At 32.2% G+C, this 13,343-nt stretch overlaps 1 protein-coding gene across 2 annotated transcripts; it reads left to right on the top strand.

Annotated features, from left to right (window-relative positions):
• The first annotated feature begins 2,112 nt into the window (after positions 1–2,112).
• Positions 2,113–9,489, top strand: LOC147079486 (putative palmitoyltransferase ZDHHC24). 2 transcript variants are annotated; one of them, XM_085941430.1, is made up of 2 exons: positions 2,113–2,293; positions 3,217–9,489. In XM_085941430.1, the coding sequence occupies exon 2, from the start codon at positions 3,227–3,229 to the stop codon at positions 4,052–4,054; it is 828 nt and encodes a 275-aa protein (XP_085797556.1). In that variant the 5' UTR covers positions 2,113–2,293; positions 3,217–3,226; the 3' UTR covers positions 4,055–9,489. The 2 variants fall into 2 exon arrangements, with proteins under 2 accessions (XP_085797556.1, XP_085797563.1); XM_085941437.1 differs by lacking the exon at positions 2,113–2,293 and adding an exon at positions 2,404–2,561.
• Positions 9,490–13,343: the final 3,854 nt, after the last annotated feature.

Below are 13,343 nucleotides of genomic sequence, written 5' to 3'. Positions count from 1 at the left end.
TGATTCCTTTGAAGTACCTATACAAAATACGGATGAATATAAACCAAACAAAAATATTTGTTACTGGTACTGCCATAGTAAAGTAAAGTTTAACATACTTCCCTAATAAAACAAAATTCCCAATTCTTGTCGTTCTGTAGATGTTTCATTTCAGTTTTTACCAACGATCCACTAAATATGAATTGGTCATAAACATAAACACTCAAAGGAAATCTGGCACTCACTGCCAGAATGTCCATGTCAGACATGTCAGATACCTGCATAAAAATAAATGTCATGTTATGATATTATACGTAATGAATATGAATGTATCAGAAACAACATAGATTTTATTACGAATTTCACATTTACAGAAAATTTTCTGCGCTCATTTTTGAAAGTCTCCAAGTATGACGGGTATATTCGCACATGGGTGCAGTTAATGCACCCAATGATTTTCGGGAAACCTGCCCTTTCTTGAAGTCTGAAATTAAAAAATATTTTTACCGACACAAAATAATATTCCCGTTAAATTCTTATTGAGTAGGTAATTTACTTGTTGTGTCTATGCGCAGTTACTCTAGTTACATGACATGTACATTGTAATATTGTATAAATTGATCAGAGGGTATCAACACAACACTAAAGACTGTCAGCGCTGTATGGCGACTGTATGTAAGTATTACTAAGCACTGCTATTATAGCATCGGACACGTTTCCTATGCATCTGCTTACTGATGCCTGGCTCATTGCGCAGAAGACTTGGCCTACCCGTTTTTGGTACGCTCCCTCTGCGTAGAAACGCAAAATAGTCAAAACCTACAATTCAAATAACGGAGACATGTTATTTCAATAGCATATTACCTTCAAATCCTGTTAACCCTTCATGGTTAATGCTTATTTATAATATGTGCAGTTATGAAACTGAGTAAATCTATCTTACCTATGAGCCATGGCAATCTTGCCCTGTCATAAAGTAAGGTTATATTAAATGTCGATGTAATTTGTCGCACGCCATCTCATTATATCTTCAGCGTGTAATAAGCATTCAGAAGACGTGTACATTTTGTCAACACACAACTGTCACTTTGACATTCGTATATGTATTTAGTCTATGGCTGCATCCAATGCTGCCACCTTGTTTCAGATAATTAAAATACACTTTACGCAAAGTGGGTAAAAGTTGTAGCAATTCTGAAAGCGCTATAGTGTACGTGTATTTTTTATATTTAATTCATAAAAATTATAGAATAATTGGCGTAAAATATTAATAATATTTACAATTTTAAATCTGGCGCGTAAATAAAATTATTTAGTCTATGGCTGCGTCGCTGACGCTTTGGTGTGGGGCCAAACGCGAAATTCGCATCAAATCCAAGCGGTAGCGACAGCGATAGCGAGGGCGTTGCGAATTCGCTGCGAATATTCGCTTTGGTTTGGGGGAGGCTTATAGGTGCACAAACGAAAAAAAGTCGTGCAAAAACGTGCACTAACGATGCACAAACAAATGCACCCAAAGAAAGTTGGAGTTTTAACATTGGGTGATCCAGGTAAATGGACCTGCATATAGTTAAGATTTTATTCATATTCAAAACTTTGAAGCTCAATATCTCAGCTTGGTATAAATGCCAGATGATACCTTGTTGTTCTAAGGTCACGTGATGCAATTATTGAAAAATAACCGAAAAAAATACATTTTTATTTTTCGTAAAAATCGATAGTTTGTAGATTGAAAAAAAAAAAAAAAAAACTAAATTAATTGACAAAAGAGATAAACTAGTTCCAAGAAAACTTATTAAACAACATTAAATCGATAATTTTGTTTCAAGAAATTACTTCGAACAATAAATATGTATTTTAGTAGAACCCTTATTTTTAGCCGTTTTTTCAAATTTGTCGCTTTCTCTTTGAAATAAAAAATATATATTTTATTTTTCCCATTGTATTTAGATAGGTATCGATCGATTAAAATATGTTTTAAGCTTTAATTTGATAATGAATTTCTATGCTTCTCCCCCTTATAAATAATATATTATTAATATTATAGAGGGTATCTACGCTACAATAGTGGCGTATCATAGTGTCTATGATTTCAGCTGTCAGTGTCAAAACACTGTTGTTGTCTATGTTTAATAAAACCGTATAAATCTATGGTATAAAATTTTATTATCGAATGACGTACAAATGCTATTATTTTAAAAAGATTTCATGAATCTTGTATAAAAAATCGTTATATAAGTTTTGTGAGACGTGTTGTCCATTGTCATAATATATTTTTGGCATACTATTGGATTATATAATTGGATACTAAAACGTGAGTACTTGTCACTTCTGTTGTTGCTGTCAAAGATATGGGTTTTTTCAGAGATGTTGAAGTCCTAATATAGAGGTGAACCCTAATTATAATATAAAAGTGAAGTTTTAAAAGCGACCCCTCTGCCCTCGCTTATCTACTAGTTTTCAAACAAACTCCGAACAGTCGGAATGGTATTTATTGTCTGTTGTATAGAAAAATGACACTTATGACAAACTGAAACCGCTTTTTGCGATATTGAAAAACAAATCACACAAGGCTTCGTTTGGTAGGTAGATGAAGGATTTCTACAAATCTTTCTCTTATTATTTTTTGATAGATGTTGCATATATGGACACCATATGGCACCTCCATGAATATCTGTAGCTTGCCGGTCTTCTTGTGTCTTAAAAAGTCATGCCAGCATCCTGTAGCTCTACCGTTTACACTCTGTGGATAGTGTTTAGCGACCTTCGAGGATGCCAGAATGTGGTTGGCTTGAAGAACAGGCAAGCCATGTTGAAATTCTCCTGCGGCATCTGCAGGACATAGCTGAGCTAGTTCCAATATTGTCTCTTCCCTCTCAGCATGATAAGAGGCCGCTTGGTCCGCTCTCTTATCTCCGCGTTACCTACTCCTAAATTTTTACCATTGCACACCTAGTATTCACCACAAAAATCTGTTCTCAAAGCTCAGTGTTAAGTTGCTCTGAGGAGCCTTCACAATGACCTGCTACCTTAAATCAGGACTGTCTGAATGCAAGCGTCAATCAAATAGGCGGCATTTGGTGTTAACTGAGTACAGTCATGAGTCCCAGACACTCCGCATCGAGTTGAATGTTGTTACAGTCGTTTGCTATAACATCTTTGGGTTTTTATTGTTTTTTTTATAAGTGTGAATAAATTTCACTAATTAAGTACATATATTTTCTTTTTATTTTGCAGAACATCAGATATGCTGCGCGCATATCTACCTCACCGGCAAGACATTTTTCACATTATCCTTACATTAGTGCTTATTCCATGGTTTTACTATTTCGAAGTATGCATTGTATTACCAAGCATATTCGAAAGGTGGAGCTGTGGTTATATGTTTCATTTGTCGATGTCATTTTTTTTACTTCATAATATTGTCGGGAACATGTTCCAAGGTATATTACAAGGCCCGGGATCTGTACGAGGACGAATACTTCACCCTAAAGCGGAAGGGTGGCGTTTCTGTGCTGTCTGCGAGTGCTTAGCACCACCACGTTCCTGGCATTGCCCCACCTGCGATGTGTGTATACTGAAAAGGGACCATCATTGCAATTTTTTCGGATGCTGCATTGGTTACTTCAATCATAGATTTTTCTACATGTTTGTATTTCATGTATTTATTTCAACATTGTATTCCTTCTTTTTTAATATTGTATTTGTCATATATTTTGCCAACATTAATTGGTCAACATGGTACAATTTTTTAAGATTTTTGTTTCCTTTAGCAGCAGTTGCGCTTGAAATGAATTTAGATAGCTTTTATATATTTTTTTTAATAATAAATTTCTTCGTTGCCCTTTTTAGTGGTTTTCTATTAATATACCATTACCGAGTGATCATCAAAGGACAGATTACTCCAGAATCGAAAAAAGAGATTAATGTTCATTATGATCAAGGATGGAAAAAAAATTTAATGGTTGTTCTAGGGGATAAATGGTACTTATCTTGGGTTTCACCTTTCTATCCTAGTCCATTGCCAGGTGATGGAGTACATTGGTTAGCAAATTTCACTGAAAAAGGCAAGTAACTTTTATAATAAAAAATGTATCAACATACCAATACACCCGATCCTCTTTTTGCACGGGGGATACGTACCAAAGACTACCGTGCAAAACAAAACTGTGTAAAAAAGATAAGGTGCCCATACAATAATGTTAGATAGGTTCCATTACTTAAAATCAACTCAAATTACAAAATTCTTCAACTCAAAAATAAATCGAATTTATTTATTATTTATACATAAAAATACATAGTTTTCGATTTAAATTAAATTTAGCATAGAGAAATATATTCATTCAGTGTCGCTACTTGACAATAAATGTACCTGTTTACTGGTGTTTTTCACTGCGAAAAATCACTGTCATCGCCGGAAATATTTAATGACGTTGACGCCGAAGCGCGTGGTGAGTCTCTCGTATCGAACCCGAAGTGACTGACTAGTGGCACCATGTATGTACGTATGTATATCTGGGCGGCATCCGGTGACAACATATGTGTGCACCAGTGGCGCGCTGTCCATTGCAATGCAATTTTTTGATAAATATGTACATAGGTACATATTTTTATTCTTTTTAGTTTTTTTAAACTGTTAAAGCAAAAAAATCAATGTAAATAAAAAATAATCGGTACTTTTTTAAACCGTGTTATTTCGAAACTGCAAAAAGAAGATCTGGTCTAGTTCAACCATTAAATCCATATAGTGTAACCTGGTTTTTCTCCATCATAAATGGGAAAACATAATCGAGGTTCCAAGACCTCTTCACTAAGTGACAAAAATACATGGAAATTTGTATCAAAACATATTAAATGTTCGGTTACACTTTTGATATAACTTTTGAACAGTTTGTATACAATGTTCATTAGTTCACGAAATGATATATCTTGATCTGGACTGGGTGTAACAACTGTATATACACAAATATTTGCTTGAAACTCAACACTTTTTTACACTTGTAAACATAAACAAATCAAATGTCTATTGAACAGTTCAAATAGTAAAAATTTATGTATTTTCAGTAAAAAAAAATTCTTAGCGATACCGTATGTCACTACTTCCGGTGAAAGATTAGAAAATTTCTTGAAATACGTCCACAATTGCTTCATTGTCAGTGCATTTATACATGATTTCCATACCAGTGGAATACAAAATAATTTGCATTTGATAAAAATATTTTTAATATTTCTAAACAGTTTATATTCAATTTTTAATTACACATTGCTTATTATTTTGCGGGCAGATACTAGACTTTATATATTTTCATTCTGATTAATGTTACGTCTTTTATTGCCGGCTTGCCGTGAAAAGTAACCAACTTCATAGATGAACAACGGAGATATTTTTTCATTTAAAGTTTTTTTAATGAGAAATATCTTTCTTTGATATATTTAATGTATGTGTAATTAGTTTGTTTCAATCCACTGCTGGATGAAGGCCTCCTCAAGCCCTCCTTAACCCCCTACACTCATCTCGATTTCTTGTTCTTTGTTGCCATGTAATTTCGCTGAACCTTTAAATGCAGATAGCCTGGACACATAGCTCATAGACATGATGGTTGCTGGATTAATGCGATATTTCAGTGATACCCGAAGGATATAAGACATAATAGTCGCGATAAGGTATGCTGGATTGATGAAAACATTAATTCACATTAATATAGTATGTAGAATTGATTCAATAAATTTTCCACAGTTGGCACTAACATAACACAAATATTTATATGAAAATTTGGTGATCAATCCCATTTCAAGGTTGTGATTTTTTAAAATTAAAGATCTGTTCTATCTGAGGATGTAACCAACCTTTCATTAACTCATTGGCACCAAAACACGAGAAATTCTTGTGTTTGAAAAGGTACTTGGAAATGTTTTTTTTTTTCACGATATTAGGGCATCTATTGAAATATTCAGGTATTAAATGTTTTTAGAAAGAAGTTCTCTATAGAATTAATATAATAAATAGCAGGAACTCTTTCCAACCAGTATAAAATATTGGATTTAAAAAAAATTCACATAAAAATATTATACTATTTTACATTAACATTAAATATTTTTTTAATTTTCAGTTTATGACATTTGTTGATTGAATCTTTAGTCCAATATTTATTAAAACAGTTTACTGCATAGAAAAAAATAAGCATTCATGTTTCCAACCAAGTTTTAAATAGAATGCACTTAAAAAAATTATCAGTGTTGAGAATGAAATTATTTACAAACCTTTGAAGCAATTTTAGGTACTGGATAATACAAGAGCAAAATTATCATTTGTATTTTGACGTAGTGGAACAGTTTAGTAAGTTTGCAAAATTACACTTATTGCTAGAAATGCGAAAAGTACAGCACATGTCAATAATTTTCAAATATTTTATAGGTTATCATACGAAAATAGATTCGATTTTAGAATACAACTAGTTTTTATACCTTTAGGACGTAATTGGTTTTTTATTTAGCACTAAAGTTAAAATTCTGAAAAAAATAAAATCTACCTTTAAATTTTTTTGTTTTCTTTTCTGTCTTAATCATATTAAAGCATTCTTTTTTAGTTATGTTCAAAAAATCAAATGATTTAAAACATATACATAATACCTACTTTTTGAATTATTCATGTTTGATTGTTGGTAGTCAATTTAGTATTCCATATACAAAAATAAAGTCGACCAATGGGTTAACGGCGAATACCTCAGTCACCTACGTTTTTCGGACGACATTGTTGTCTTTTCAAATGACCCAGAAGACCTTCAGAAAAGGATGTAGGAGCTTGCAAATAAAAGCCGCAAAGCAGGTTTAAAGATAAATGTCAAAAGTGACTTTCCACTGTCATTGTATAAAGTGTTCAATCAATGTGTGCTAATATTGCTGACGTATGCGTGTAAAACATGGACTCTTAGTGTAAGAGAAATCCTAAAGTTACGAATTACGCAATGCCGCATAGAAAGGAACATGTTGGACGCGGATAACGCGGAAAGATCACAAAAGACACCAATGGAAAAGGAAGCAGGCAAGAAAACGCGATGTGATAGAGGCCTCTAAGTAGATGAAATGGCAATGGGTTAGACATGTCGCTCGGCGAATGGACAACTGCTGGATAAATGCCATCATACAGTGGTACTCAAGGGCCACTAAACACCCACAGGGATGACCTAAAACCTATTATGTAGACAAATTCATACAGTTTGGTGAATGTACATGGCAGAAAAGAACGAGATGAGTGAAGGGTGCTATGGGAGGCCATCATCCAACAGTGGATGGAGCCTGACTGATGATGACATACTAGCTGCCCAGTTCTACTCCCTATAGAATCATATTATGTGGTATGGATTGGAACTTGCCATTTGTTAGTATCATTTCTGTGCTTTGCAAACAGTTCCCTATTATTTTAATATAGAGTTGTGAATGTACAATTTCATTAGGATCTAATAACAGCATAACAACATTAATTTGTTTTGAAAATCTGTCATCGAGTAGTCAGTAGGTAGAAATAGTGTATTTCAAAATTGGAATATCTGGCATATCAAAAAAAAACGGTGCGTGTATTTATGTACGCGCGTTAGAAGTTATACTTCTTTGGCGTAACAAAACAAAACTTGTGATAACCTAGATTCTTCAACTAGCTCTATCATGTTATTTCTCATTATTTTTATTTTTAAAGTAACAACTGTCACTCTGACGTTTAATCGTTTATTTACGTAAGGAATTGCAAATGGCCGACAATAATAAATTCATTGCCTAGGCAACGGAAAAATTCTACTATCAAATGTGTTTGTATACAGCTGACTGATTCGGAGATATTTTCATACTGTCATAACGGAGTGGGTGCGTAGCTCTCAATTTCAAAAGTATAACTTCAAAAATGTTATTGATTAGTATTTCGAAATACCCATTGTAAATTTAATATGGGCATATGCTTTTGAAGATCATGTCCGACCTTAAAGGATGAATGAATAATTATTATGGTTCAGTTTACAGAAATTTACATATTGTCACGATGATTCAAGTTACTTTTTGATCAAATTTTTTCAATATTAACGTATTAACGTTTGTATTAAATACTTTAGTTCTAAATATGTAAGTACCATATTTACATTATTACACCTATTATTTTTAGATACCTAATTGAAATGTAATTTTAGTTACCTAATAGTAATCTTAACATTGATCCTGATGTTATATGATTTTATTTATTCCAAAGATTATCATTAGCATTAAACTCTTTCCAAAACATGATATTATATCTGGACATAATTGGCGTGATATTATATTAGGTTATTTGAAAACCTCGCAGACATTAATATATTTACTGATTAATAAGTTTCACTTTTTAAATATCCCGGACACCTCGCAGTTCCTCTAATATGTCTACATATTATTTTAATTACAGATTTTAAATTTTTATGTTTTTTTCTTAAATCTACTATCAATTAATATTAAATTTTATTTGTCACCTTTTTATTTTTAAAATAACCATAGTAAAGTCAGCACAAAGTTAATAAATATTATTTTGTATTTTTGCCATATATTGCCTTATGTTATCAAATTACTCATGGTTGTATTTAGTGGATAATGGATTTAATTGATGTTTTAAAGCAATGTCGCTTTATTATTTAAAATAATGCAATCACAAAGGGTTCTATTATGGAAATTGATTTTAGATTCACATGAGATTGAAATTAGTATAATTGCATAAATATTCATGTCACTATTTGTAATGGCGATTCTATCATTCCATTTTTTTATTTTCACATTCATTCAATGTCTAAAAAATGCCAATTTGCTGTTATGTTGCAGTATATCCAGCTAATTTAAAAATAAAATAATATATTTTTGTCAAATACTATAGTATACTATATTTTCGGTAATTTACTTACCTACTTGTGTTTGAGTGTATTTTTTAATTAAAACAAAACAAATGAACACCCTATTGCCAAACTGTACTGCACCTGCATATGATAATTATGTGTGTGGTATACTGATATGACATATCTTTGTGTGTTTAGTGTAAAACTATATTACTATATGTTATATGAATGAAATTGCTACAACATTAAATTTATACTTCGAATGAAAATAACTGTTTCAAAACCATTATGATAGAGTTCTACCACCTATTGACTTAATATAAAATAAAAATTACCCTATACTGCCATTGATAATATTAGTACAATTATTACAAAACATGCTATTGGTGGAAATCCATTTATTTGCTCTAATTACATGGTTTTTGTACATTCTATTAATATTAAAATAAGCTAAATTAAGAATACATATTGGCATTACTAATCTATGTTAATTATAAATAGCACTGCGCAATGGCAATATGGGTGACTAGATCCATGATTTGAAGATAATTCACTTTGTGTTTTGAAATTTATACAATTTGGATCTGAGTAATGCGTATTTGGCGGGAATGGGACGATTTGGCACCGCGAACTGGCCTCCGGTAATTGGCCGCCGGTACAATCGGACGCCGACCCAATTCGACGCCGACCCAATTGGCCTCCGGGAGGATTGGACGCCGCACAGTTGAATTAAATGCGCAAAGGAATAGACGTACGTTACGATTTGTTGGAGTAAATAAGCAAGTCAGTTTAAGATGTTTATTGAAAGAAAATAATTCTTCCCTCGTTAAAACTTATATTAAATTAATTTATTGTCTATATGGGTACTTATTTATATTTACAACAAATATTAAAAATAATGTTAGATGTAAGAATGAAAATAACATTATATTTCAGCGTTTTATCGACTTAATATTATAATAAAGCTTAAACATGTATATTATTATGCATAAATGTGTATTTTAAGATAGTATGAAATTACAAACAAAATATTAAGTAAGTTATCTGCTAAGTATAAATGTTTCAGTAGTTTGATTGATAAACTACTTAAGTACTGGGTGCCGGACGAAATCCCGAAGGCCGAAATCCCGAAAAATAAAAAAATACAAACATCAATAATTGCGCAATTTTTGCAAGAGAGACAAAACCCATTTTTGTGGAAATATAAAGAAATGTAAAATACAAACACCAACAATTGCGCAATCGTGCATCGCACAATATTTGTAAGAGGCGCTGAAAATGGGTTTTTGCGATTGCGCAATTTTTTTTCAGGAGAGACCATTTTGTAGAACGAATGGATTTTGTGTCTCTTGCAAAAATTGCGCAATTATTGATGTTTGTATTTTACATTTTTTTATTTTTCGGGATTTCGGGATTCCGGCCATTCAGGATTTCAGCGTTCGGGATTTCGGTATTCGAGATTTCGGCTTTCGGGATTTAGGCTTTCGGGATTTCGTCCGGCACCCAGTACCTAAGTAGTTTATCAATCAAACTACTGAAACATTTATACTTAGCAGATAACTTACTTAATATTTTGTTTGTAATTTCATACTATCTTAAAATACGCATTTATGCATAATAATATAGGTACATGTTTAAGCTTTATTATAATATTATGTCGATAAAACGCTGAAATATAATGTTATTTTCATTCTAACATCTAACATTATTTTTAATATTTGTTGTAAATATAAATAAGTACCCATGTATAGACAATAAATTAATTGATTATGCACATCTTTAAGTTTTAACGAGGGAAGAATTATTTTCTTTTAATAAACATCATAAGGCATAATAATTATTCTCAATCTATATTAAAAATGTGTCAAGCGCGAAATGTATAAGGTACAACTACTGAGAAGATAGAAGCATATTAAACTGACTTGCTTATTTACTCCAACAAATCGTAACGTACGTCTATTCCTTTGCGCATTTAAATCAACTGTGCGGCATCCAATCCTCCCGGAGGCCAATTGGGTCGGCGTCGAATTGGGTCGGCGTCCGATTGTACCGGCGGCCAATTACCGGAGGCCAATCGCCGGAGGCCAGTTCGTGGTGCCAAATCGTCCTAGACCCGTATTTGACACACCTTCGCCCTAACTTTTCCCATCCCAAATGTTATGGGCTTTGCGAATATATAGCATAAATCTTTGAAAAAAGTCTCTTCAAGGTAGTACTAGCTACCTACTACACTGCGGACCTCTATATACTACATTAGGGATGTGTGGGGTCATCAGATACTAATGGTTTATTGTGTTCATATAGAATTAAAAATCTTATCGATTCATTTTCCTAGAATACTGTAACATTATTTATGTACTTTTTTATTTAATTATTACGATTATTACTAATTCACATTTCTTTTGCCTTTTCTATGTTTACAATAATTAGTAGTGAATTTGCAATAATGGTCACATTTTATTTCACATAACCACTTTTTTCATGTGGGTGTTGTGTTTGTTGAAATATTAGACTATTTCTAGTTTCTTGAAGATTAATTTTTATTGTTTCCACCTGTTTGCGTGTACATCATATATTGTTCTTTGCACTTTTATTAATTTTATACTGAAACATAAATACACATACAAATGATTTCAAATATCATAATTAGTCAAAGAAGGTACAGTGGCACTCGGTTATTACGATCACGGATATAGTGAGATCTTGGATGTAACGAGGATACATTCGTTTACATTTTAGTTTATGATTTTCTTCACTTTTATAACAATCTACTTTTCGGTTATAGCGAGCTAAAATGTCAATCGTTTAAAAACATTAATTCGCCCTAAGCAATAAAATCCGACCGATAGGATGGCGCCGGAATCAGATTAAGTTAAGTACCTACCTAATTGGTGTTTTCGCCGACAATATTTACACAAAGTATCCACGCATATGGTTGAAATAAGTAAAAAATCCAAGATTGTGAAGTCAGTACGTACAATAAACAACTTCTTTTGTAGTTTATGAATGCCATGCTTGTTTTGGGGATTTTTACGATGGTTTTCAGATTTTTTATTTTCGACTTTTTGTGTTATGTGACCGCTCATTTAAAAATACCTATTCTCTGATATAACGAGTAACGCTTATAACAAGCGAATTCAGTCGGTCCCATATTCCTCGTAATAACCAAGTTCGACTGTATACTATTAAACGTTTGTTATTCAAATATTGAGACATTGATTAATAATGAATTTTGTTAATATTATTTAGTTTTGCAAACCCCGTCCTTTCATTTCAAAATGGTTTCACCATAATTATTCTGTCAGAAAGTAATTTTTGACAAAAATGGAGTTGTATCCATCTGCTTCTGAGGTACATAATTATACTGGCATTATATAAATACTGAAATATCAGCCTATTTAAAAGAATATCTTAACCTCTTCCCCTATTTACTTACTGCATCTGGCAATTAATTGCCCTGCGCCTTGACATCTGACTATGTTAATCTGCCACCGACTATTGTTAATTGTACATGTTTAAGACTAGCCAAAGATGTTTATTACCTCATAGGAAAAAAAGCAACTTAATAGTATATATTGTATTAAAAATTAAGAGGACTGGTTGATAAATCAACAACAATAACTAATTAAGATGCCGATTCTCAGTCAATACATGCATATTATAAATAATTCATTACATTTTGATTGTAATAATAATTGTTATGGCGCATCCACCTTACCGATATTTTAAGTTCTGATTATTCAAATGTTTTGAATGAAAAAAATCGGTGTGTGTACTTATGTACGCGCATTAGAAGTTATACTTCTTTGGTGTAACAAAACAAAATAAGCCGTTACCTGAGTATTAATATTACAGTGGATTAGGTTGATGAAAACGTACGCGGTTAATCTGTGTCTCTATAGCACATGATAATTCTAATTTAATTATTGTATTGGACCAAAACTCATCTTTGCCATACAGCGGTTATAATCGATTCAGAAGTGCCCATGATGAATTAATAAAAAATCAAATTTTAATATATTTTTTATTAATTATTTACCAACTTAACATTCACGAAATTTATTTATTTATTAATATATAATTTTACTCATAAATAATACTTACATAAATATAGCCTCAAATCTTGATACACAACCTTTACAATGAAAGATAAATATACACTCCAATATAAATAAAGTTTTATGAATATAAATTAACAGTGTAGAATGTTAGTCTCCAGAAATTTGTTTATAAACATATATATTTTTATGACACAATATTGGTTATGTTTACAACATGTGCTGTTTACTTGCTTGTATTGAACGACTATGCGCATGCGCATGTACGCTTGAGACTGGAATGAAAAATGAATAATCACAATAAAAGTTTCAACATTCAGTCTTTACCCAACCGGCCCAAGCCACAGGCCTCAATATCACAGCTGAAAATTACAAACCTCCAGCATTTAGAACACCCGAACGTCGCCCCGCAAAATTAATTATGTTGCATCAGCGGGCAAAACTTCCGTCCCATGCCAAATTAATG

The sequence above is a fragment of the Rhyacophila brunnea genome, unplaced genomic scaffold, assembly GCF_057557595.1.
Source record: "Rhyacophila brunnea isolate RB1 unplaced genomic scaffold, BYU_Rbru_1.0 scaffold_1, whole genome shotgun sequence".
Lineage (NCBI taxonomy): Eukaryota > Metazoa > Arthropoda > Insecta > Trichoptera > Rhyacophilidae > Rhyacophila > Rhyacophila brunnea.
Note: the sequence above shows the minus strand (reverse complement) of the source record. Positions and strands in the feature narration are given on the sequence as shown.

Coding starts and splice junctions, on each gene's coding strand:
- LOC147079486 (XM_085941430.1), top strand. CDS start 3,227: ATGCTGCGCGCATATCTACCTCACCGGCAAGACATTTTTCACATTATC.